The 26505-nt window shown below is 39.7% G+C and overlaps 1 protein-coding gene across 6 annotated transcripts in view; it reads left to right on the forward strand.

Moving 5' to 3' along the window:
• myo9aa (myosin IXAa) overlaps positions 1-26505 on the forward strand; it is a 97538-nt gene that overhangs the window by 31156 nt on the left and 39877 nt on the right. For all 6 annotated transcript variants that reach the window (XM_086293121.1, XM_086293112.1, XM_086293088.1 and 3 more), the window contains exons 3-6: positions 20777-20871; positions 20975-21037; positions 22494-22593; positions 25071-25124. In XM_086293121.1, the coding sequence (XP_086149247.1) occupies positions 20777-20871; positions 20975-21037; positions 22494-22593; positions 25071-25124 (312 nt within the window). The remainder of the gene's footprint in view (positions 1-20776; positions 20872-20974; positions 21038-22493; positions 22594-25070; positions 25125-26505) is intronic.

The raw sequence follows: 26505 nt of genomic DNA on the forward strand, positions 1-26505 counted from the left end.
CTTCAATCAGTGAGACAAGAGTAAAATCTGACTCATTTAGGTAGGACCAAACCGTTGCCTAAAATGACAACATGTTATACCAAGTAACTAAAGGCAATATTTAATAACTTATTTGTTTTAAAATTAAAAGGAAATTAAGGTCTTTCAATTTTTGTCCTTTTAATAGTCAGTCATTACTTTCAGGATTCATTGCGTTGCATTTTGTGATGATATAGAGAATATCCGTGTGTTTGTTTCTTTGGCTGTCAACTCCACACAGCTACTTCTGCCCCTAAAGGTTCTTATCTATGACAGATATTATGACTCCATCGTGTTGCCTGGAAACCACCTAGCAACGGGCTAACCCCCCCCCCCCTTCTTTTTTTTTTATTTTTATTTTTTTGCTATATATAGTATATGAGTTTTTCTGTGGCGTGAAAATGACAAACGATGGGGATGTACTTTGTTTTTCTAAAACGCCAGTAAACATTCCTGCAGCCAAACACAAAAAATTATACTTTTAAGGAAATTCCCTCAACTTTATAAGGTTTAGGTTAACTGAAAGCAGTGAGTTGCACTATTTTCTGTCATTTTTTTTGGGATCTGTGTTTAAAAGTTATTTCTTCAGCTAGTTTTGTGAAACGAAATTTAACATGAAAACCAGTAATCAGAAACCACAGACTTTATTACAGCAGAATTTTTGCTCAGCCAGACAATGAATGCCAACAGCTCCAGCTGTTACATTTCACTTTGTGTTTATCTCACCATCCTGGTGCCAAGCTCCTATTTTTCCCTGAAACTGTATACACCAGGACTGCTACTAGTGGCTGGGATAAGAGGAGTACATACCGTTCCTGCTTTGTCAACTTGTGTGCACAAAAAAGATACTGCTTCTGACTCTGGCTGTAGCAGTGAGAGGCCTGCGGTTACAAAGAGGTTTGGTAGAAGCACATCAGTTACAAAGGGCTCACAGTGATTTGTTTGACTTCTTAGTGTTATTTGTGCTGGACCGAAACAAAAGTTGAGATTGAACTTTTTACCCATCATCCATTTAGATTTGCTGATTGTTATAGAGGTGCAGATGTAAATATATCTGTACTAGATTATGGATGGTAAACTACATTTTTATTTTTTATATTTTTAGGGCATTTGTAGTGTTGCGCACTATCGTGTCTTCTCTCTCATTACACTTTTTGACCCATCTAGTCGCTCATCAGCAGCAGACGTCTGCAGCAGCCCAACAAAGTGCCTGTTTGTGTCCCACACAGCCTCTTTATTTATGCTGCGGTTTGCCAGAGTTTGCAGGTGCTTCGTCGGCCACGTACACACTCACACACCACAGTCAGCACTTGCTATGAGACTTTCCAGCTGTTCTGCTGTCCCGACTACACCTGCATCAGTGTGCCACACATGTATATATCGATGGACAGAAAAAGCTTTATTCTGTTTGACGTAATAGTCACACTGCCAGACACAGTCATTCTGTATTTTGAGGTCTTTAATGGTTGTGTGGACAATCGAAGACTCTAGGAAATGGTGATGACGCACATTGTTAGGTGTGAGAATATGGTAAAATTGATTTAAAGTGCCTGTTTTATTTCTTCTGGTTCTAAAAACAAAAAACAAAACAAAAACTCCTAGGATACATGATCTGTGTGCTTCCTTTTGTTGCTGACTTTGTTGGCCTGTAGCCACCTAGATGTTGTTTATTCAGGTCATACCATAATAGTGAATCTTAGCATACCTTCCTAATTACAAAAGCAGATTCTGGGGCACCACCTGTTTCAGTGAGTATCAGGGAAATCTCTTACATAAAGATTGAGAAGCAGCGCTCCACTCCTCACTTCAGTTACATAAATCCTCGCAGGTGACCTCTGCTGCAGGATTCTCGTGATTTCTGTGGCTTGTGGTCATCGCGCTTCCCACGTGTCCAGATGTGCTGTAATGAAACTCAGCACTGCACACATCTGGAACGCAGCAGAAAACTTGAGGGATGTCACTCCGGAGTCATGTATTGAGCATGCTGGCGAGACACGTCCTGCACTGCATATTTTCTGGTATTTTGGCTTAGTGTGTGCCAAATTGAGGAAAGTCCAATTAATTTTTTTTTGTCTAAATGGCAAGAAGTCAGTGTGAATTAAAGTTTAAGAAAAGAAAAGATTTGACTTTTGGGTGCATGATAAATTATCATTGCATCATTGCAGGAAATGAACAGGGAAATCATCATCTTCCTTATTCCTGGTCCCCATCTTCCTGTCTTGGCCCAGAACTACAGTAGCGGTCTGTGTATCTCCTCTGGCCCGTCCCAGTGAGAAGATAAATGTCACTGTCAGGCTAAGAATAAATTGTTGTACTCTGGGAAAGTGGCCTGTGGTAATGTGAATGACTCATTAACTCTCCCAAACAAAGATTCTGAAGAAGTGTTGCGGTGCCTTTAGTAAGTGTGGAGATTTGGTTCCCCTCATGACTCCTGCTCACTGACCCGAGGCTTAAATCATTAAGGGATGTAGACTGAGAAATACAGCTTCCTGGTACACTGATACACTGACTTTTCCCTTTGATGTGGATGCACACTTGTTACTCCTTATTTTCTGTCATGCAAGCAAGGATTTCACTTGTACCCCCCCTTTCATTTGTAGTGTCTTGGTAACATAGGTCCATAAATGTACAAACATACAAAAAGACCCTGGCTAATTTCTAAATTTGCACTAAATTTTTAAGTCAGAAGTGCAAATATGGATTCATTTCTAAGTTATAAGTGTATATGTTACAAGCAAATGGTAACATGGGACCCGCCCTGGCTGAATTAAAAGATATGACTTTGTGTGCTGTGAGTCAGATGCTATTAACATAGTCATAATGACAAAGTAACTTCATAATATAAGCCTGGAGACTTGGAAGTGGATGGACATTGTAGGACTGGCACGGGATTGGATTGAGTCCTGATGTTTGTGTCTCTGAGATCTAACTAATTGGATTGACCTCTTTTCTTCACTGACCATGTGCCCTAGCTTTACTGTAGTGATTCTGCTAAGTCACTCCCCTCACCTGCAATCTTAGCCTAGCGCTGGATAGCTAATGCTTGACATGTGACCTACATATGAGCGTGTTGTGGATAAGACCACCTGTTTCGACTTTGCTCCAACGTGGCGAGCTGTGTAGACAGAGCTTTACCTATATGGCTGTGGCTAATGACAGACCTGGAGAGTACAACTTTGTCTTTCTTGCAAACATGCACAGCAATAGAAATCTGTCAAGCTGTAGTTGAAGATTAACTGGCCCTTGAATACCTCACTTGAGACAGCCTGTATTGTTTTTTTTCCCAAGAATAATCTACAAAACAGGTAGCAGTATGCATATAGATTTGCAGTGCAAGTGTAGTGCTTCAAATGGGTTTATTAGGCAAATACCGACAATTCAAGTCTAATGTAAGGAAATAAAAAATGTATTTGAATCTGTGTGAGGAGGATGGTACTTGTACTAGCACTTTTCTACTCTGACCACCAGTTTAGTCCATTTGAAGACCCTTGGAAGTTAATTCTGTTCATCTGGATGTTGTGTTTTTAGTGGAAGGAACATTTTATCACTCATACAAGTGACTTCTTCAGTTTTTGAAAAACATTTTAGTCTGTACTTTGTAGGCTCTTTACCAATCAAACATATGCACTCTCCAGTGGATGCTTTGGGGTTGATTTGGAGTTCATTCTCTTGGCCAAGGACACTTTGTGTGAACCAGAAGAGTCTAGGATCAAACAACCATCTCAGATTATTTATGGATGAGAAGTAAAAAAGAGCCGCCAGGTGCTAAAAAATAGACCTTAGACTCAAACGTTAGAACAGGCTTTTTCCCGCAGCACGCCGTGTAATAAATAGTCACAAAGAAAATGGCGGCTGTTACAACTTATGTCTAAAAATGTATAGTTTCATGCATCGGTTAAAACACTCGACTCCAGCTACATGACGCGCAGCTGGAAACACTTCACGCAAGTCGAGCTGCCCGAGATTCACAGAATTTACAGAAACTGTTACATTTTTGTGATTTATATCGTTATCGGACGATAGATGTCTTATATCGGGATATGAGATTTTGGTCATATCGCACAGCCCTAGGTTAGCTGATCACATTGCCATGTGCCCATGGTGTTCACATCTAATTTCTATTAAAGATATACATTTACAGAAAAAGATTGCAAATCTAGCATATTAATTTGCAGTGGACCTCATTTTCATTTTTTGTTGGAAGTTCCTCACAAGACTTTTTCACTGGTGTCGTCATCTTTGGCTTTCTCTGTTTCTCCTCTTTGTACTGTGCAATCTAATCTCACCCCATCTCACAGACTTTATTTGTCTGACAGCTGGTAGTTAGCACAGAGAGCATAAAAGATGGATGTAGCTAATGTGACGCCACCTATTCGTTTGTGAAGCCCCGTTTTGAAGCCTGGAGATGAGGATGTTTTTGAAACTGGATGTGACATTCATGAGCTTGCTGTGAAATTGGCTCATTGGCTAATGACTTGTCAGTCACAAGTTTGGAGAGTAATCCTCCTATCTGACTCTTAGAATGACTGAAATGTATAAATCTCAAAATAAGTGACTGAGTCCATGAACTCAATAGAAAGGTGTTTTCTGAGGTCCAGAAATTTCCCCAAAAGACCAGATATTTTTTCTAACTTCAGGTATAACCCTCAGTAGCCTTAAGAAGGATGCAGGTTTGAGGTACTTTTACGTTGGCTTCACTGTTCAGACTCATAAGGGGCGTCTTGTGCCGTCTATGATATTGAGCAATACAGTCTTCTGTTGTTGTTGTTGTTGTTGTTGTTGTTTGATGGTAGATAGAAACTGTTGTTTTGCCCACTTTTAGCTGTGGGCCAGACTAATGAAACTCCCCTGTCTGTCAGTGTAAAGAAGTTGAACTGTAATTCAGTCCCTATTATATCTTGAAATTTGAAAAAGAAGTGCAGTTTCAATAGTATGTTTTTTTTTTTTCTTGTTTGTTTTTTTTAAATTATCATTATTATATTAAATTAATCTTTGTGCTTACATTGTGAAAAATAAATGTGTTGCTCATTGACTGTCCTGTAATTTTAAACCAATGTTTTTGTTATTTTCCCCCCAAAAATTATAGTTTTTTTTTTTTTTTTTGTTTTTTTTTTTTTTTAGAACTGTGGTCCCATGTTTTTTAAAAAAATCATTATTTGCTTATGAAAAGGTGTAAATTTCTGTGCCGATTCTGGTCCCTGGGCCTTATGTTTGACACATCTGCTTCTTATTTTCTGGGTCTAGGATTCAAACACCAGTGAGTTAAACACAGCTGTAATGAAGTTGTTACAATTTTCTTCCAAAATCTGTCACCTTGCCTGGCGAATGTTGCCGTTTATCCCTTCTTGTATTCCTAAATTATCCAATTGATGATCTCCATTACCAAGTACACAAGCAACTAAAACCTTAAACACTGCTGACAGTATCGAGTACACAGCTCAGATTTATTGACAGAAAGTTTGTAAATGTAGTGATACTTGATATTAAGCCAAGCTCAAATGAACAATCACGGGCCATACTCTCAAAGTTGAGGCAGATGAATTGCTGTTTGAAAATGACTGTCAGACAGATGACTGAATAAACTGAACTGCCATAAATTTGTTTAAATCTGCAGTACGATCATATGACGAGTAAAGCATAAGGAATGCGACAGGACCTGATTCTTTCATCGAGTCTCCTCATATTTTTTAACGTAAACCTTTCCGTTGTGTGAAACCTAAGCTCCATATCGTTGACTACAGGATTGCACATGCAAAGTGTTGTGCAATTTGCCTGCAGCAAACAGTTCCTAAGAAGAAACCCAATGTGATGACATGTAATCGATGCTTCTCATTTTTCGCTCTTGCTGAAACCGTCCACTCTCATCCTGCGTGCAGCGTGCTGACTGCGAAAGCTGAAGCCCGGACCAGTAGTGATTGATGTGTAGTAACAATTAGCAGCAGGTTTGCACTGTTAGTGTAAAGAGACTGCTGAGCTTATAAATACTTGAGGAGAGGTTTATATTTCTGTGGCCGAGTAATCCTCTTAGTTCTGCAGTGTAATGCATACTGCCATTCATGGAATCCATCTGATGGAGTTCATCTGAGGAGCCGTGAATTCAGTCTTCTAGGTCTTCAGTGTGCAGATGATTGAATTTATTTTTTCTGATTGACACAAGGCTTATGTTACAGCCTGTGCCTGAATTGGAGAGAATACCTGATGGTGCATTTTGGGGGATTTAGATTTCAACTAAAAATCTATAGCTGAGAATGCTTTTAGGGGTACACAGACTTCAGAGTTTCTTCTGAATATAGTAGTGAAGTACTCTAAAACAGCGGCCCCCAACTTCTTTTGCCCCACGGACCGGTTTATGTTCGACAATATTTTCACGGTGTCGCTGATAAATACAACAAAATAAAACCAGTACCGGCAACAAAAAATATTTATTTATAACACACGAGAAAAGACACACGGAAGCTGAGTTAACGATAAAAATGATGAAAAATAATGATAAAAACCGATTAAAAAAACTATAAATTACCCACCTGAGCCTCAACTCTCGTGACCCGGTACCAAACGACTTACGGACCGGTACCAGTCTGTGGCCTGGGGGTTGGGGACCGCTGCTCTAAAATAAAAAAAAATGTATATTTCAAAACTCTGTGCATCTGTGTTTCTACTCCATGACTGATTCAAGTTAAACACAGGGCAACTCTGACGTGCACATCCGCTGGAGCTTGCTGGAAGTGAGAGTAAAGCAGGAAACACTTGCTTGAGTTTGTCGGTGCACAGGGTCAGCCTAATGATGACCTTCTCACTTGCACCGAAGTCTGTTCAGACATCATATTGAGAGTTCACAGTTGAGAGATCAGACCCTCCTGTCTATGAAAGGCCTGTCAGTCAGTTGCCTATTTACTTGTGTCTCTGAAAATGGCGGTAAGACCTAAAGAGTTAATCCACTGTGGTGGTGTGCAGAAGAAAAATAGATCCATAGTTCAGTAAATATTTGGACACAGTCTCATTCACCATCAGAGTTATGTCCCAGTAATATCTGTTCATCATCGTGGGGATATTAAAGACTGCTGCAGCCAGTCGCACAGTTCTCATTAGATGCCACATTTGTCATATGTGGAGTGATGGCAGCAATGACTCTGACGTGCAGTATGGTTTTCCATATGCACCATTATTCATTCTGCTGTCAGTGTCACATGCAGTTGAATCAGTTGGCTTATAAATGTCTTTAAAGATTGCAATTTTCTGTGCTGAGAGAATTTTAGGAGGCATTTTAGGATGCTTGGGTTTGTACTGAGAGGTTTTTAGCTGTTGCAGTTTCCTGACTGTGAGCTGACATGTGACTCCATGTTTTCCAGGACAGCGTGTCCCCGCCTCTCACTCCCCCTCGCGATTACATTCCACTTCACTGTATGGCGGCCAGATTTGGGAAGCTTCTTTCTGCGCCTTATGCATTTCCTCTTTTTCTGCTGATGTCTGGGCTGTGAGCATCTACAGTGTTTTGAGGGGAGTGTTCGGGAAGTTTTTTTTCTTTTTTTCTTTGTCTTGGTGTACTTTCAGCTCAGAGAGCAGTTTTGCTCATAGGAAATTATTAAAAATAAATTGTGGGTTACTGAAGTTTATTAACATCCCTGTTTGCTGCTGCAGTTCTGCAGTTGTTCTTCATGAAGGCAACAAAAAAACTTTAGATTGTCACAATGCACCATAGTGTGACGTGTAACATTTAAAGTAGAATGCTTTACTGAGGATTTTTGGTATGGTTTGTCTTCATTTTTATGGGCTCTCTTTCTCACTCATTGTGTTCCACCAATGGGCTCTGAATGTTGATGTACCTGCCTGTACGCAAATACTCAAATGCACACAGTAACAGTGTAAAGAGCTGGATTAAGGCTGCTCTGCTACCCCAGAATTCTGTCACCAGTCCATAAAGCCACCCTGTGATCCCTCATGGCACACCTCCACACCAAGAGACAAAGCCACAAACAAAACACTGAAGTATGTGAGTGTACAGAACAAAGCGTGGGAGGTTTTATATGGAGATGCCTTTGCTTTGACCTACTGTTGTGCTGAATTGTATTGTTCAGCCCATCTTCTCTTTGTTTCACTCTCCCTCTTTGGAAACCATGATGATAAACTTTATTTATCACCTGACACCACCACCTCCAGCCCCCTAAAGACAACATTTGTCTTGAGCCTTAATGAAGAGTTTTGACAGCTCATTAGATATCAGTAAAGAAAGTGTTTTGACCACCATTAGAATGGTTTCTGGGTTTTTCAGAGGGGAACTGTGTAGATCACCCTCACCAACGTCTGATGCAAACACAGCCTGAAATATGTCAGAAACTCCTATGCGGCTTTCAAGGGGTTAAGAGTTAACATGTGCTTACGTTTAGCTGGAAGTATTTACTGTATTTACTCAATTACCGAACAGAAATACAATTTTAACCAGCTACTATTTCACTCTGTTTCAGTTTTTACTCCATTCAATTTCTGTGGCATTATTCTGTCTGTAAAACTGATGATCAAAATAGACCCTTAAATATTTTTTTTGGCTTCATTACTTTGTCATATTTTGGATGTCTATAGATGGCTATAAATGGCAGACCAGTCAAATAGTGATTTTGACTTTAATTTTCACTGATTTCATGTCGGTAACTACTGCAGTTTGCAAGTATTTTGCCCAAAGCTTAGTTCTGTAAATGAATACAAATTTATTTAGCTTAACCTTTCTGTCCATAAGAAAATGTTCTTTTACCAGTTATCCCACAATACCTCAGATTTAGCCTGTTTAGGTCTGTTGAGACCAGTTTTAAAATGCTAAGTGTGTCATAAATAATGTGTTATTGCTTGTTTTTTTACTTTACAGTTGCTCGTTTTGCTTTTCATCATAAATTAAGCATATTTATTTGGCAATACTCCTGCAGTGTTACACAGTGGGAAGCTGGTAGTGTGACCTGCTGCCTCAGATGCTGCAGTGGGTTGTCCAAGCAGCCTGCTGCCACTCGCAAAATGTATATTGACACAGGCTTCTGGAGTGAGTGGGAATTTGTGTTTGCTCTAAAAGATAGGCCTGTTTTCCTAATGGCTGAGCACATTTGCTTAATGCTTGTCAAATACATTCTTTACAGGCAGGCAAATTGACTCGGGTCACTCAACCTTCTTGCCATCATCAAAGCAAAACACGGACTGGAATGCCACCAAATTAACAGGCTCCATTTAGTAAAGTTTGGAGCTCAGACAAATGTTAAGCATGAAAGCTTGAATCATGTTTTAGAGGGTATGTTTCCACAAAGTAAGCACTGATGCTGGAATCTGAACTGGTTCGAATTTACAGAATAAGACATTCACTGTGTTGCATTCAAAATCGTATTGGGTCAGAAATAAAGTCATTCAGGCTTAGTTACGTGGATTTGAGATGATATGTTATGTTAGCCAAGAGCAGCGATGCAGTCAGTGTAACGCTTCTTATAGAGACTCATCTGCTTGTCTGCATAAATCCCATTTTCTGGATTCATACCTTAAAAAAAGCTTTGTGTGAAATTGACGAATGCATCCCCTTTCTGTCAACTTGAGGTTATTTGCATCCATTATAATAAACATTTTATTTCAAGAGGGCATCAATGTGGAGAGTGGCATGTGGAGGGATTTTGCTGTGGAAGCTGGTACATCATTGGAGACCGAAAAAAATACTTAATTACTGCAACTTCTTGTCCTTTACAGGCTACCATCCAGTTTATACAATAGGAACACCATATATCCGAAATATCTAATGTAACATTGATCATTATATTGGCCTTGTTTATTTGATTTAGAGCTATCATTAACTCATTATGTTTAATTTGTGATGCAGTATTTAACTTGTATAAGTGCCTCTAACTTATAAATTGTGTTGTGGTAATTGTTCTACTAATATTAGCTTATAGATTGAGCATCCAGGTTGCTGGCTTGACAGCACTGATTCTCCATTGTCTGGGTATCAGCAGGACATTGGGATGTATTGATTGAAATTTCTTCTGTGGAGCCCACACCCAGTCTGCTGCAGTGTGCTGGCAGAGCTTCAAGCTGAGGTCTGTTTCTATCCAAGTGCAACTCTATATGTGAGTGCATGTCACTGCAAGTGATGGGGACCTTGTGGTCCAGTCGGCCCTGTTCCACGTTTGTCCACATGAAATGTTCTTACAGATGGTAAACTCAGTGAACACCTTTACAAGAGCGCTTCTCCTTATAAAAATCTAGCTTGCTAGCTTTGCTTTGCCTCATTTAGTGAACATAGGTGAAGCAGTTGCTGCTCCTTCATATCAGAGAGGCAAGACAGATGAAAATGACTGAAGAATCAAACACATTTGACTTTTGGGTATTTTGCTTAAACAGATGACACAAGAGTACAAATTAATGTGCTGGCCTTTCAGGTCTAGCTGCTAGAACAGTCATCTTAGAGATTTCTTGGCTAATTTCTTTTCAGACTCTTTATGAATATCATGATTGTAGTGGGTGCGGTGGTCAGTCTGATATTTGACTCAACAATCGGGTTTTGTTCCTCTATATGTTGGTGGAGTGACTCAGAGTTCTGAGCTAAATCTGTGGGCTGAGTGGAAGGAATGACGGCACTTCGTCACTATCAGACATCAGCTCCTTCTACTTCTGTAAAAATCAACACTGCAGAAAGCCTAAAGGGCTACTTAAAGCTAATGGCGAAGCTATCCTGTGTGTTTAATTTTAAACAGTCATGTTTTTACTCCCTTTGTAAAGATTTATTTTAAATCGTTTTAAACAAACTTGTGGTTTTGATCTACTTAAGTGCGCACTGTGGAAAATTCAACTTCTTGGAAGGCGAGTCATACTTTTGATTTTCTGTTAAGAGAAGGTCATAAATGTTTTTTGTTCTTGGTCACATTATTTGGACACTTCTTGTTAAGTATATGTTTTTGATTTATGAAGCCACATAACTAAGTCATCACAGCTAAATAATGCTTTGATTTTAGGGTGTCTTTCAGAGCATTTGCGTGTGATAAGTGAGGTGTTTAAATACATTGGTCTGCTCGGACTTGCCCTGGTGACTAATACGGAGACAAGTGAATGCTCAAACTCATGGACAGTTCAGTAGAAACCCAGCAGGACCAAGTTGGTGTCAGTTTCTAAATTAAGCACTCTTGATACTGCATGTTTTCAAGCTGGTCGGTGTTTAACAGCTTGCAGTTTCACTAAGCTACTGCTGAGTTTTCTATAGATGAACCAAGCGTTGGAAATTTGTTTCCTGGTTTTCTAATTAAGTTGTTTCCACCTTAAGCTGATATGATCTGACATGACTACTTACTCATTTCATATTCACTAACTACGTGGCATGAATGGAAAACACCAGTTTGCTTTCCTAATTATCTTGAGTGTACGTCCACACTGTAGGCGTTATCTTGATTGAGGACTTGTTTCCCCATAGTTCACAAGTGAGCTGAAAAGTTCCTTTAAACTTCATGAGATTCCTTTTTGTCTCCCCCCCCCCCCACTGCACTATTGTTTACCAACGAATGTTCCAGTAACGTTGGTGCTGAAACAAGAAGCTTCCTGGTCCCGTTGGTTCTTCCATCCTTTGTGGCCATTTTAAGTTTTAGGAAAGTCACTCGTGTGGCTTGTACTTCCACATTTAACTTTTTTCTAATGAAAATTGAGAACGCTCATGTAACGCAAGCCCAAAAATTCAAGGATTTTTTTGTTTTTAATGAAATGAAACTGTTTATGCTTTTGTAACAGTGTTTGAAAGGAACCTGCGATTTACAGGAAAAACAAGCCATTCGCAGCAGATAGTGACCTCACACCACAAAGTTGAGGCGTTTAGTTACACTGCAGAAGAATGTGGCTGAACTTGTTTTTGGAAGAATACAGAAAGGCAGACATTTATCATCGTTTTCTGTGTTTGCAAACGTGTATCTAGAATACATCTCATCAAAACCTTTTAAGTGATTACATGGATACGTCATAGATAAATTGACCAAACATTTCAACCATCACCATTTTTTTTTTTTTTTTTAAGTCAGGCAGGATTTTAAAAACAATACACCACATTCCTATGTTTATAAATTAAAAAAGGTGATTTTTTTTTTTCTGAAAACCTTCATTCATCGCCTCTGTTGATCCAATTTTGGGACACACAAATAATAATTTGTGTAATTATAATTACACATAATCACAAAGGAGGCTGCTGCTTTTCAATCCTGTATCTTATTTGTTAATGGTCTTCAGTAACTCCGTTGGTTGGAAACACATTGCAGTATGAAGTCTCATAGAGCGATGCTACATTCATTAGTTTGCTTTGGGCTAGCTAAGAGGGGATTTGGCAGTTTAGTCACTAAACCCATTTGGATAATCAAATGTGTTTAAGGCACTTTGACAGTGCATCATTTTTGATTGTTGTTTTATTTTAAAATCCTAAGATAAATGAAATGCTTGCAGTCCTGAGTTTTTTGGTTTTGTTTTGTTTATTGTAGTTTTCGCTTCTGAGCCCTTCCACAGATGTGCCAGCAGTGAAAATGGAGAATTCATTGACTGCTGTTATTGTTTTGAATAAGTTGTTCTCTGAGGTGTTTTGTCTGCTCTCTGTCTCATCCTCTTCCTGTTTAGTTTGTTGTGCTCTGGACATTTCATTGTGTTTTCGTTGTGGTTGTTCGGTTTTCTGTCCCCCATCGAACCGTCCACTATAGCAATATTGTAATTATAACCACTGGTGTACAAAAGTGAAACAGAACGTCTGCTGTTGCTTGTTGTATATGTTTGCCTGTTTGTTTGTTTTCATGGTGTGTGAGAGAAAGTGGAGGAGTAAGTGAAATCCGTAGAAACACAAATAAAGTGGGGGTGAGATGCCAGAGGAAGCCAGTCAGAGGAAGCTGACCACACACACATAAACACACAAAAACGTCTTTATTGCAGATAAGGAATGACTTGGCAGATCTCTGTGCCGACTCTCTGCTGAAGAAAACTAGTAAACAGGCTGCCACCCACTGAAGCATTTTCTTAAGGTCATGACTAGGAAGAAAATAGATCTGGTATGGTTTGACACTGACCTTTAGACCTCAGCGTGTTGATGGGTTTTGTATACTCAGATTGTCATGTTTTTCTTTGCACGAGCCTTCCATTGAAGCAGCAACTAAAACTTTTTTCAGGCTGTGTTGGCAGCTCTATCAATATACACACATAGGGTTTTATCGCACATTTCCGTGTCTTCTCTTTAGGTTAAATGTGAATCACAAAGTCTGGCCTTAAATCTTTGCATCCTCTCTGCATGGGAATTGGATACATTAGCTTGTGCATATCCTGCTTGTTATTGTTCGATCCACCCAATTTCCTGAATTTTTGTTTGGGGTCTCATTTTCCAAAAACCGTGAAATAAGGGAGAATTGCTTGCTTACACAACCTGAGGATACACCAGTCTACAACTTATGGAACAGCAAGGGAAATGAATTTGTAATTTCAAGTTTCAGTAGAGTTTATGATTTGCTTCTGTCTAAAGGATCCCATTTTTCCCCTTGACTCATCTTCTCTGATTGAGAGAAGTTTATGTTTTATGAGAGATGACTGTAATAACAGAGGTGTCCTGGAGAGCACTGATTATTTTTCTATTACGCCTGCCTTTCATCTCCATCGCTGTGACTAATGCGCACTTCCTTCTTAGTAATACAGGAGTTTCTGATTGAGCCAAATACTTCAGTCATGCATTGTTATGATCAAAAGGCCACTGCGTTTTCTCTGACTTTATACTTTATACTGCTTTATCGCAAAAGGTGATATAATTCATGTCTGTCCATAAAATGTAAAGCTGAAGCAAGCAGCTGGTCAGTGTAGCTTAAAGAATACACAGACTGCAGTTCCTATAATGTGCTGGTTTTGCTGCCCTCCAAGCTATCCGAGAGACCATGTCCTGGGTATATCCTGGGCCCTCTTTTCAGTTGGACATGCCTAAAACACCTCACCTACGAAGTGGATCAGGCATCTAAATTTGCTGACCAACATACCCCTTTCAATGTGTGTATATATACAGTATGTAGTGCTTTTCTACTCCACCTGAGCACTTTCCCCCCCAGTTTTTTTGCAAATACTTTCTTTTCAGCATTCACACACATTCATACTCCAATGGATGCATCGGAGAGCAACTTGGGGTTAGTATCTTGCCCAAGGATATTTGCCGTGCAGATTGGACCACTAGTTTTATCTGTGATCTCATTCTTTCGCTCACCCACAGCTTCTGGTCATAGATAGGGTGGGAATGTAGATTGACCAGTAGAACAACATCTTTATTTTCATTACAACAGACCTGTAAAGTGTCTGCATCACTGCAAAGGCCCCTGCGATCATTCTATCCCTTTGCTGCTTAACTTCCCCCTCCTCCACTTGGCTTGAAAGAAAGGGGAAAACATAGGGGGGAGCGCTTGGGAATTTTTGCCAAATCTGCCATCATGCAGATCTGAACGGCACCGATTAAAATGTTACATGTTTGTTTGATATTATCTGTAAAAATGTGGGTTTTCCAGTTAGGCTCTCTGCCCACGTATGTCCCCAAATGTTGTCAAACTATTGCTTTAAAACCAGCTCACCCATCGATAGTGATACTTTTTATGGCATATTGGTGATTGAAATGTCACATTTCTCAATATTATGCTTAAACAGTATTTCACAATTTGAAAAAGGTGAAATGACAAATCTCGTAACACCCTTGATTTCTTAGGATGTCACTCCCACTTTGTGAACTGCTGCTTTGGTTCATTTAATACAGTGGAAATGTGTTATCCACCCAGTGACCCAGTCCTTCATACTGTGAAACATGATTTATAAGGTTACCTCACTGTTGATTGAATGAAAGAATTTGGCCACCAGACAAAGTAAACATAATTTCTTCGCGTTTGCTTTGCCTCTTCGGTTCAGTTACTGTGGAACATGTGACCGAAACACACTAATCATTGTAGTTATACTGTAAGAAGATATGTTTATGTGGTAAAAATGTGTCAATTTTGCACTGAATTTTAAATGTAATACTGATCATCTTATTTTTCCAAGCTGGAAAAACATCCCAGAACCAGTGGCCCTTTGCAAATGTTACGCAAATACTTGATCACAGTCTGACGTTCCTTGTTTTTAACCTATAGGTCGACTTGTGATAATCATCGACCTTTTGCATAAAAACTACAAGTTGTTACCAAAGGGTGGGACACAGAGTTAGTCAGGATAAACTGATAAGACTCCAGTTTCAACTAAATGTGAAGCTGAAATTGTCTGAGATAGCAAAGTTTTCAAAAAACGCAAGCAAACAACTGCTGGAATTCTGGCAGTCAATTCAAGCTTGAGTTGCACAACCTGCCAATCTTCACATCTATATTGCTCATTTCAGTAGACCATCAGATTTGCTCCTGTGGGTGTTTGTAATGGTGGGGATTTATGGAACATGTAGTATGTGATAGTAGGATCCAGAGGAATGTTATAAAAAGCTCCCTTATAGGAGAAGACCAAACAAAAAGTTTCTGATTGTTCTGTACAAAATTAATACATTATTTTTGCAACTAAAAAGAAGTTTGTTCATTACTGATTAATTGGACACTCATTTTCTTAACTGGGCAATGAATGATTAGGTGTATAAAATATCTCAAAGTGGTGATAAATCACTTTGTCCACTATAATTTTTTCCAAGTTGACGACATCACATTACATCATTTTCAACTCCAGAAATGTTCAGTCCAAAAAATCCAAAGACAAGTAACCAAGTCTTTGCAATGCAGACAGTACAGACAGTAAAAAAATAATAAAGCCATCAAATGATTAAAAAATGTATCAAAAATGTTTTCAATTGATTAAGGTGATCATTTGACTAGAAGATAAAGCTTTGTAAACATAAACCTCTTGCCAGTCAAAACATATTCATATTGCAGTAGTAAATAAACACATTGTCTGTAAATGCTACTGAGGCCGCATTGAGCCCACAGTCTGGAAACAAATCTGACCATATAGATGTGAAGTATCCTGCACCACCCAAGCAAAAAGACAGCATTAGATTTAAATGAAGGAGGATTACAGCAGCCTCGGTCAGGTGCTGAATAGGGGGTAACTGCAGCTATTAAACCACAGCTTGCTAGCATCAACACTCTGAACTTTTTAGTATGTGGATGTTAGCGTTTAGCTCAACTCCCTTTATACTGCCTGAGGTGACAAGTATCCAAACAAGTTTTTATTCTTGTTCACTCATACTATCCATCGCTCCTTTATGTACGGTCATGCACATTTATTTTCTTTATTACACAGAGGTGAAAAGCCCTTTAAAGGTTTTACGGTGACAGTTAAACCTGTACACATCCTACCTCAAACACTTTTTTGCACATTGTTTTGACAGTTGCAGCCGCTGCCAGTACCCACATCCCACCGTGCTTTCACTTAGCTGGTGGCTGCAGATCTCCCCTGTGGTTAAACAGCCGCTGTGGCCACAGTCCGCTGTGCCCAGCAAAGCTTTAGGTGTGAGACTGCAAGGTTCATGATTATGAATTGGTCTCTGGAGAGCTTTATCTGCCCACACACACTGCGACACACACTGGGTCAAGTCAGCTGCTCTTTCACTTCATGTTTACATCCTGTCCACATAGTGTGGTTGATGAGTTGGCCTGGTAGTAAGGTCCGAAAAGGATATGAATCTGCACAGGATGAATGAGCAATACTACACTGACTCACAGAGAACACTGAGTTATTTTCTCTGTAGCTGCTGGAAAAGAAGGAATGCAGAACATTTGGTGACATGTCCCTAAATGAATTTGTAGTACGACAGAAGAATGCTCTTTTCATGCCATTGCCCATTTGATTGAGGCACTTTGAAATTCAGACAAAGAGCGGCTCTGTGTATTTTGGGGCCATGCTGTCACATGACCTCTAAACACAATCCAGTGTGGAAATGTACTTGTAGCCCCTAAGCAGTTGTTGACTTGCTAAAAGATAATCCCTTTGTGAGTCAAATGAAGCACTCTTTTGTCTCTACTCTATCTGAGAAGCTAGCGTGACCCCCTCCATTCATTCAAATTACTTCCAACTTTCTCTACAGACTCTACATCCTCTCCTCTCCTCAAGAAGCAGCCAATGAAATCATCCTCATTATGTTAAGTTGAATGGTTTTTTTTGACAAAAATAGTATCGGGTACTTTGCTATAGTGGATATTGAAATAGAAATGAAATTAATCAGATTCATGAGCCTTTTTAAAAATATTGGAAAGAATAGCCTTATAGCTCATCTACATTATTTAGGGATACACTACACTATAATTTTAGGTCTGACAGGAGGGTTTTTTGATTTTTTTTACAAGTTATTAAAAATCCACACTGGTGTTGGGGTGGAAAAATGTTATAGTAGTACAATACTGCAAGTGAGAGTGCATGAATTTTTGGTGTCAAAATATCAATCAACATGACAGGACATTTGATATATTAGAAGTAGGAAACAGGAACCACTGGAAACTTAAAGCTTAGGTGTGGTGTGGTGACCAGAGATTATGGGAACTACTGCAAAAACATCAGGGAGGTACTGAGTTAAACTACGTTTGAGGAAAGTGATTGACATGATGAGTGTATGGCATTGCTTGAGAAAGGAATAGGTGCGAAATGGAAATTAGGCTTACCTACACAATCAAGTCTGGAATGTTTGCATCAAGTCTACGGATAGTGAGTGAAAAGGCTTCAGATATTAATATATTTCAAATGGCAATGAGTTAGATCCCAACTAAGTTATCGGTAGCTATTTGCTAGTCTACTGGTATCAACGTTTATATCAATCTTCTATCAGAATATCGGATTTTCAAATCGCCAAATATCGGTATCGTCATCGGTCTTAGAAATCCTATATCAGCTGGATTCATTAGAGAATTGTGGTAAATCGAAATTACCATTGGTTTCTACACTACACAAATAGTCACCAACCAAATACTGAGTTCCAGCAATAGAAAGTAAATGAATTTTAAAGACACAGTTTAAGAGACTTCATTTAAATGGTTTCCTCATAGTTAAATTCTGTAGAGTGTTTGTGCTTTACTTACTAAAGCATAACATCATCCCTGTGGCATCCTCCCTGTCTGTGCTCCCCGTAATGACTTTGACCGAGCCTGTATTTGGACACATTACACCCAGAACACACTGGCACCATCTCAAGTCTGTCATTGGGCTGCCTTTGGCTCAGTTTATGGTCTGAAGCCAAGAATAATGTTGTTGACCTAGTGGAGTCACTGAAACAGTGCGAATCATGTCTGTACAAACAGCTTTAGTCATGATGCATCTTTGAGCCGTGGAAGTGGAAGGAAAAAAAGAGCTACCCAGAAAAAACCACTCTGCGCTATAAATCTTTTACGTATTATATGCTTGTTATTGTTTATTTGGTTTCAGCCCTTGTTACCTCAGCTTGCCTTCCTGCCCTCTTGAGCTTAAGTTACTGACTTAGATTTCCAAGAATAACTGTTGACACCTCCCATACGAGAAGGTTGGAGAACATATTTGCATTATTGTGGGCTGTTTGTGTAGGTGGAAAGCGCAAGAGTGCAGTAAAATATTTGCATTTGAGACCAAGTTTCTGAAACCAGAATTTGTCTTGTTGCTAATTTTACATTGGTGTCTGTTAGGGAGAAAAACTGTTTACACCCTGATTATTATACAGATGGATTTTCTCTGTTGGCATGTTACTGTAGATTGCTGTTTGCTGCTGCTGTAACTCAGGAAATTCTTGTGATTATGTAAGCCTATTGTGACAAATATTTATGGTAATGTATTCTTAGAAATTGAAATGTTTGGAAGTAGCACAGTGATTTAATGATAGCTGGCTCTTACTGATGACTTATTCACTCTATTTTGCGTTTATACATTGGAACTTAATGTCCACGGTGAGAAACTCCTTCCCTGGAGGTCAATTATAACTCCTCTCTTCTGCTGGGAGATTTGTGTTTTATTACCGTTGATATGGAGCTAGCCAAGTTTAGAAAGACTACAATCTTTAGGTTGTAAAAATGTCGTCTTCAACGATATTCGTCTTTTCTTTTACATAGACCAGGTGGATGAACACACAGTGCCTGAAATATTTTTCAGTGTTTTTAGTTTTTCCACATCCTACTTCCTGCCAGCCCAACACAAAAAAAGCACTGAAAGGTCCAATACCTGACCTGTCTGCTCACTCTGAAAGCAGCATGAGTGCTTTTGGGTTCGGTTTTTATTGGCTATCTACTTTCCAGTAGGAAGCTTGTACTACTCCGGAGCGCTGAGTGATGTTAGTCTGTCCTCGTCTGACCTGGAGTTCCTGAAGCAGGCAGGTTAGCCAGTTCAGAGACAGACAAAGTGGTGAACAACATGCCAGCTCCTCTGGAAGGCGTCACATTTCGAAATCCACATTCTGGGATGCGGAGTGATACAGTCACTGTTTAGTTTGACCCCGTTTGCTCGTTTCTTTGTCCAGACAGTGGAGTTAAATGTTTTTCCACTGTGTCTGCCTTTTTAATGATTTCTTCTGCCTTATGAGTCACAGACAAGAGGCAAGTTTGTAGCTTTGATCCAGAGGTTTGAGCCAGTGTCAGCCGGTAATAGAGGCCAACTAAGTTCTCTATCACCACGATTCTCAAAAGCATCTAAATGGGTTGTTGTTCATAAACTTCAGTGGGACAGAGCCTAACCTTTAGATACTTTTAGACAGAAAGTGTTGGTCTGATTAAGAGATGTTCAGTTTATCTGGACTGACTTATCTGTCTCTGCAGTATATGTACCAAAATGATTTAACTTCAGCTAGTACACCTTGTGTGCATTGTTCCTGGAGGAAACTGCATGCCGTAAATTAATTGTCACTGACTCATTTCTCAAGGAGCCGTGACTAGAAAAACCTCACCTTGTGATGCTTCGCCGTGTTGGTTGTTTACGGCTGGAAAAGGTAGTTGTGCCCTGAAGTTTTCATCTGTATTGCATAGCAACAGCCTTATTGGTAACACGATAGCCTACCCTGGACCAAAACAATATATTTTTCAAATGCAGGAGAAATTTTGTGATGGATGAAGCTCTTAAATTTGTGGATTACGATTAGCCTGAAGCCAAGTAATTTTGCACATTAGCTTGGCGTTAGCTGTCTCCTTGCATGTTTGGGAAGTTAGAAAGTGGCGTGGGCGAAGGGTGGGGTAAGGGAGGGGTGTTTTCCCGTTTCACAGACGGAGAGCTCGGGACAGCTCTAAGTGATTCACTGAGGAATTTGTTTACTTGTGGTAGAGCTACAAATAACTATAGGGCTTATATAGGGCGAAAAACGACTTCCCCTTCAGGCAGCCATACAACATAAACAGAGCTGTGAGGGGAAATACTGGACTGTCTTATTAAAGCACAAACGCTACACATGTTTCACACAGCCACATGGATCCCATTACTCACTGAGGAGCTTTTTTCCCCCGCCCCATCAGGACTGCTGGCCATAGCTCCTTCATCCTCACTCTGGCAATTTGTCTACCGCTGGCTTTAATAGATCCTAAAAACATGTTATTAATCAGTCTCGGACCAATGCTGTTAGAAACTATGTGAGAGCAAAAGCTTCCTTTGTGGCATCAGACGGACAGTGTCTCAAGACGATGTTTGGCCTCCTGCCAGACGCTCTGCGTTCTTGATCCATAAACAAATTATCCACACCTTAAAGTGGACTCTGTACTTGGTCTCAGTGACCCTTGTGCAAGATGCTGTATGCAATATGTAGCCTTTCTCATTAATTCGTTTACATCTTACCACATGTTCCTCTTTTCCTCTATAGGCATTTGGGAATGCAAAGACAGCACATAACAACAACTCCAGTCGCTTTGGAAAGTTCATTCAGGTGAACTACCAGGAGAGCGGCACTGTGAGAGGGTAAGAACCCAGAACCTAATTCTTATTAATGTCCAAATAAAATAAGAAATAATGTTAAAGTCAACCACTTTTCTTGTACTTTTTTTTTTTTTTTTTTAAACAGAGCTTACGTGGAGAAATACCTCTTGGAGAAGTCAAGACTGGTCTATCAAGAGCACAATGAACGGTGAGCGCATCTCAGAAATGCAGATTCTTATCAAAAGCCCTCATATGAACAGCAGAAATACATTTGGCGAGCAGGACTGGGCTGGGTTGCTGTGACGTACATTTAACACAAAACATGCATGCACCAAATCAAAGATGATAAGCTTGTGTAAAAAAATCAGTAATTAGCAGTAAGGCCAGCGAGCTTTTTATTGTACTATATTTGTAACATTTCAACAAAACCTATTAATACTCATTTTAATCCAATCTTGCAAATTGAGTGTTATAACACAAAAAAGTGAGTTTTTCTTAAAGCTGCATATATTTCACAAAAAAGCTGGTATCAGAATGTCTGTTGAAGATGCCAACGTTTAAATAGACGATAAAAATTAATTAGTGGGCTCAGCAGTAATATTGGTGGAGTGCACAGTCGGCCCCTTTTGCTAGCTACCTCTGAGATGGATTTAAGGTCCATAAAAACTTTTGAAGTGTGCATTTAAAGAGAATCTTGGTCGAACAGCAAACATTTTCTCTCTAACCTTTCCACTTCAGCCCGACTCTGTCAGAAACAGAATGCACACGCAGATAAATAATCTGATGGAAGTGAGATGTCGTGGTTGTTTTTCAGTCAATAATTTGATCCCACTCCAAGACATCGGTTTCACAAGTAGTTTAGCAAGATGGTTTTCTGTAGAATGTGGATCACCAAGAAGTCAGTATAGCTCAGTAGGTAGAGTGGTCACCCCATGATCAGAAGGTCGGGGGTTCGAATCCACTAAACTGCTACCCTGAGGTACCCCTGAGCAAGGTACCGTCCCTACACACTGCTCCCCGGGCGCCTGCTTAGTGGCTGCCCACTGCTTCACTGAGTGAATGGATCAAATGCAGAGAAAAACAAGTAATTTCCCCACGGGGATCAATAAGCTATACATTATTATTATTAGTCAACTTGTCAGTTTTCACACCACATGAATTGAAACGAAACCTGTAAGATGAAATTTGAAACCCCTCTCTATAGTTGCTCCAGTTTTGAATACTAACAATGCTAAAATTACCATGCTGACATTCTAGCCTGCTGAACATAACAAGCCTGTTTCCAAAATAACATGGAAAGCACTGTATACTGTATTGCTGGATGTCAGGAGTTTGCTGTGCTCACTGCACTCAAAATAAAGTCCTGCATCCCACTCAGTCAGTTTGCTAAAATGAGCATGTTCATGGTGATGATTAATACAGTAACTGATCGGCTGCTAAAAGCATAGGGCTTTTTTGGGGGGGCATAGATGATTAAGCTGTTTTGGTACATGGGGGATAATATCCATCTCAGTGGAAAGAACATAAGATTAGGAACGTTGTAGATGGAGATAAACTTCTTAACCATTTCCAGAAACAGATGTTTTTATAATTAAAAAAAAACACTGTAAAGTTTGAACTAATTGAGTTACAATGTAATAATTTTTTGTTTCTTTGTTTTTTAGAAACTACCATGTGTTTTACTACCTGCTGGCAGGAGCAAGTGAAGAAGAGAGGAAAGCCTTTCACCTCAAGAAGCCTGAAGAATACCATTACCTCAGTCAGGTGGGACCTTTAGCATCAGGCACTGCAGACTTGATCTTACACTAGCCGTGCCATGTAATGTGATATTTGTTACAGTTTTCATTTATCTGTAACATTGTAAATGTCGTCAGCATGTGTGGAATAATGACACAGGGGGAAAATAGTTTTTTGACACGTGCTGCACTGCTGTCCTTCACATACACACTATCTAAAATGTTCAGCTGTTTCAGGGACAGACACAGCGTGTTAATTTGTTTGCTTTTCATTTTGACTTCTTGTAGGCATAGCTGCACGTACTGTATAGTAGGTTTGTCTTCACTTCCGTCTTTATTTACATTTTTTTTTTTTTTTGTTCATGCAGTGAGGCAACCTCACTGCTTCACTTCTGCTGACAAAAACACACACCAAATGGTATTCGTCCCCCATCTCTGTTGCTCTGTTGTCCTAAAGGAAAACGGGTTTCACATAACTATGAAATAAAGCCACAACAAACACAGAAATAGTCAGTCTGCATATGAAATGCTTATGTTTTGTAAAATTTAAAGTGTCTCCGTTTCTGAGCTTGACATTCAGACGACCAGCGACCTCCCCTCCTCCAAAGTCCTCATGCCTACGCAGAAGAGAGCAGGGAATTCCTCCCATTCCTCCCAGCCACTGATGACACACACACACACACACACACACACACACACACACACACACACACACACACACACACACACACACACACACACACACACACACACATTCTGTTCATGCCCTTGTATTTTGCCCTTCTCTTCTATTTTGGGAACCACATGTGAATATATTATAATATAAATGTAAATTATAACTCCCTAGCTAGAGCTCTTGCATGGATTTCAGTGTTCGCACAAGGAATCAAGTTTTTACTATGTGCATGTGTTTGTGTGCGTATAAGAAGAAACTGAAATTTATTTATGAAGTAACTTTCACACACAGTCACAAAGCAGTGTACACAATATATATTCTAAAAAAAGAAAAAAAAAAACAGAAAAAAGATTGATGCCCTTAATATTATTTTCTTCCAGAGTAACATCGTGCAGCATCATGTTGTACCGCAGCTAAAAGAAACAAAGTTCCCCAAGGAGGTGCACTTAAGGACACCCTCACTGAGGCTCATTGATTATATGCTGAAAAATTCCAGAATGCACAGATGAGCAGATAGCAGATGTTGCATGAAATAATGGGAATCTGGTACTCTACTGCGAATCCTGCGTTTTTGCAGCAGTGCCTGCTCACAATCTGGAAATGCAGTAATTACTTTAATCTACATAAATCTGTGGTTGTAAATTGCTGCCTGGGGTTTCTTTTCTGCAACAGTGTGTCTGCAAGTTGAGTTTCATACCTCATCAACAACCCTGTTTTAAAAAAACAAACAAAAAAACAAAACAAAAAAAAAAAACCCACAAGTAATTGACGTGAACAAGTTGAAGTTTAACTTTGCTCACTGAAAAATTGCAAAGAATTTGAAGATTTTATAATCTGCCGTGCATAATATCATTAAAACATTCAGAGAATTTCGTAGTCTCTGTACCAAGGGTAACACTGAGAAAACTCCAGCATGCAAAGAAACTACATAGAGAGAAGGCAGCAGTATTTCTAAGCTTATTTAAGATGGTCTGAAAGAAAAGATTTTTCTTACAAATCAAAATTTAAGCTGAAATGAAGGGAACCATCCAGGCTGTTATCAGCACACAGTTTAAAAGCCAGCATCCATAATGGCGTGGGGGTAGCTTGAACATCAGCAAAGTGCTATAAATGCTGAATGATTTATAAAGGTTGTTGAGCAACATATGCTGCCATTCAGACTGTTCTTTTTCAGTGAAGCCCTTGCTTATTTCAGCACAACAATACAAAACCACAGTCTGCAGCATGGCTCAGTAGTCCAGTTCCTAAACTCAAGAAGGAAAAAAAGAAAATATTTCAATATCAAAACTGTAGCACCTGGTCCCATTAATACCAAATGTCTCATTTAGGACATGGATAATGAAGAATTATGTTTTAACATTTGACAACAATAAAATCTAGGGTTTGGATGGCTTGAAAGAATTCAGTTCTACATTAGTAGAAATCAGTTCTTATCTCAGGAGGTAAAAAATGAGTCATAAAAAGGTATTTAAAGTTGAAGGAAAGCCAACAATTCATTCTGGTGTCTTAATATTTTTGTGTGCTGCATGTCTGGACCTCTTATTTCCTCCTGCTTTCATGTCTTAATGTGTTCAACCATAAAGTTTTTATGTGGTAGTGTCTGAGTGTGTTTTCTTTCTCTGTCATCACTGCTTATATGCTTAAAAGTGTTTGACTTTGAATCGTCGATGTTTGAGACTGTAATGAACAGCCTGTATCTTAACAGCACGTCTTCCATGTCATTAGTCCCTCTTAAATCTGCGCTCATGTTTGACCAGTATAGTGTGTGTTGTCATTGGAATGCTGCTCTCTAACCTTGATCTTGCCTCCTGTAAACTGGTCATTTCCAGATGTCAAAGACAAGCCACCAACGTCATTGGGAGAGTTACTGTGAGAGTGAGCCGGTCAGTATCAGCTGTGTGTTAACTGTCCGTGTGTCTGCACGTGTTGCAGAAACCTTAGCCGGTAGATTTTGTGTCACCTGAGCACTCGCAGCTGAAGCTGCACTTCATCTGCACAGTTGCACACCTCCTCCACCCCTCCACCCACCCGTTCCTATGATTCCCTTGCTTATTTTGTTGCTTTTTGGATATATCCTGGTTTGGTTTGGGGAGCATTTATTTGTTTTTGTATTCCCCTGTTGTACTCCTTCTGAGTTCTGGTGGTATGTCTACTCATATCCTGGCCACTGTAGCTGCCTGTGTTGCTCTAATTTTTTTTCTTTTTGATCGTTGACCGGTACAGTATTTCCTGCAGCACTCATTTGAATTTGCTGTCCTCCATACACTACTGAAATCCCAGAGTAATCTTGTGTTCAGACAATTTGTAGCATCAAAAACTTTTAACACACTCATAACTAAGGATGGGTATCGTTTATGTTTTATCCGATACCGGTGCCACACCGGTACTTTTGAAACGGTGCTGGTGCTTAAACGGTGCTCAAACGGTGCTCAAACCGGTGCTCGAACCGGTGCTTAAAGAATGGAGAACACACACTTTGTCCAAAAACCTCTCATGTTTAGCTGTTTTTTGTTTTTTTTTGTAAAAAGATAACAATGTTAGCCTTTTCTGCAGCTATAGGGCATATATGGTATCACGCGGGTTTTTGGGGGATGTTGCCAACTCCAGGTCCGATAACAGGCACCACACCCGCAGTAGATGTGCTCGGTATGACGTCTTGCAGCAAGCTATCAAATACGGCGCATTTCTCGGCTTTTAACAAAAACGCTATGCGTCGCCAGGTGTTTCATCGGATTTGAGGTGTTACCTCCTTTGACAGTATCACAGTATCAGCTTAAAGCACTTGTTGCAGGCTGCTGAGTTTGCATATTTTGCTGTGAAGTACAGCCAGACTTTTGACCGCTTTGCCTTGAGCATCTGTAGCTCTGCTCTAAAAGAACGTACGTACCTGGACCCGCCTACTATCCTCGGAAACGTAAAATGATTGGCTAGAATCTAAAGTGTATCACAGCTCAGGAAAAAAAAGCACCGAAATGTGTGCTGCTTTTCGGTCTGGTTACTACCGTTTATGTCGGCACCGATACCGGTACCCATCCCTACTCATAACTTTGATGTGTGACCTCACCTCTGAAACATGGGAAACACTGGATTGAAGAATGTCAACGATCAAAAGGTCTTCTCTCATTACTGTTGGGATTCCTTGTGTCTTTTTTGGGGGTACTGCGTGTTTTTGTGAGTGTATTAAAGCATTTATAGTGATTAGAAATGCTTTTATACTTTCCATTGACATGAATAGAAGTCAATGGAAAGCTTAAGTTTTTAGCT

The sequence above is a fragment of the Aulonocara sp. 'chitande type north' Nkhata Bay genome, linkage group LG1 (assembly GCF_057382095.1).
Source record: "Aulonocara sp. 'chitande type north' Nkhata Bay isolate Kocher_YH1m ecotype deep benthic linkage group LG1, A_spYH_male_GT1.1, whole genome shotgun sequence".
In the NCBI taxonomy this organism is placed as follows: Eukaryota; Metazoa; Chordata; class Actinopteri; order Cichliformes; family Cichlidae; genus Aulonocara; species Aulonocara sp. 'chitande type north' Nkhata Bay.